At 49.2% G+C, this 569-nt stretch overlaps 1 protein-coding gene across 1 annotated transcript in view; it reads right to left on the reverse strand.

Annotated features, from left to right (window-relative positions):
* The window catches only part of LOC102871220 (alpha-enolase-like), a gene marked incomplete at both ends in the record, with an annotated part of 3,052 nt that extends 2,487 nt beyond the window's left edge, over positions 1 to 565 (reverse strand). The window contains 2 exons of the mRNA XM_006903526.1: positions 9 to 95; positions 476 to 565. Coding sequence (XP_006903588.1) covers positions 9 to 95; positions 476 to 565 — 177 coding nt within the window. The remainder of the gene's footprint in view (positions 1 to 8; positions 96 to 475) is intronic.
* Positions 566 to 569: the final 4 nt, after the last annotated feature.

The following is a 569-nucleotide window of genomic DNA, read 5'->3' on the forward strand; positions in this document are numbered from 1 at the left end:
TCTTTGAAGCTTGCTGCTCCGACAGGGAGGATCATGAACTCCTGCATAGCCAGCTTGTTGCCAGCATGAGAGCCACCGTTGATGACATTGAAAGCCTAAGGAGAGGCAGAGAAGAGATGGTCCAGCACCCAGCCTGGAGGGCCCTACACAGCTCACAAGTGAGGGATTAGACACGGTCACAATGAGATACTGTGATAGTGAGAGGTCCCTTTTATATCTCAGTGTGCATTTTGGGACTAGATGTGGTCACAATATCCGAGATACTGTGATAGTGAGAGGTCCCTCATGTCAGTGTGGACTTGCTATTTATGTTCAGTAATGCTGCTCTCAAAGCAGGTAAGTTATTTCTCCCCCAATATAAAGGTCACTCTTAGGGACACACGCAAGGGCTGGTTAGCCTCCCACAGCAGAGATGTGATCATAACACTATCAACAACCCCATTCCCTACCCAAGAAGTTCAAATAAGTAACTCACGGGAACTGGCAGAATGACTTCAGAATTGCCGGCCAAGTCAGCAATGTGCCGATACAGGGGGACCCCCTTCTCAACGGCTCCAGCCTTGCAGACA

This window comes from Elephantulus edwardii, unplaced genomic scaffold (assembly GCF_000299155.1).
Source record: "Elephantulus edwardii isolate Elephantulus edwardi_28Jun2011 unplaced genomic scaffold, EleEdw1.0 scaffold04541, whole genome shotgun sequence".
Taxonomy (NCBI): Eukaryota; Metazoa; Chordata; class Mammalia; order Macroscelidea; family Macroscelididae; genus Elephantulus; species Elephantulus edwardii.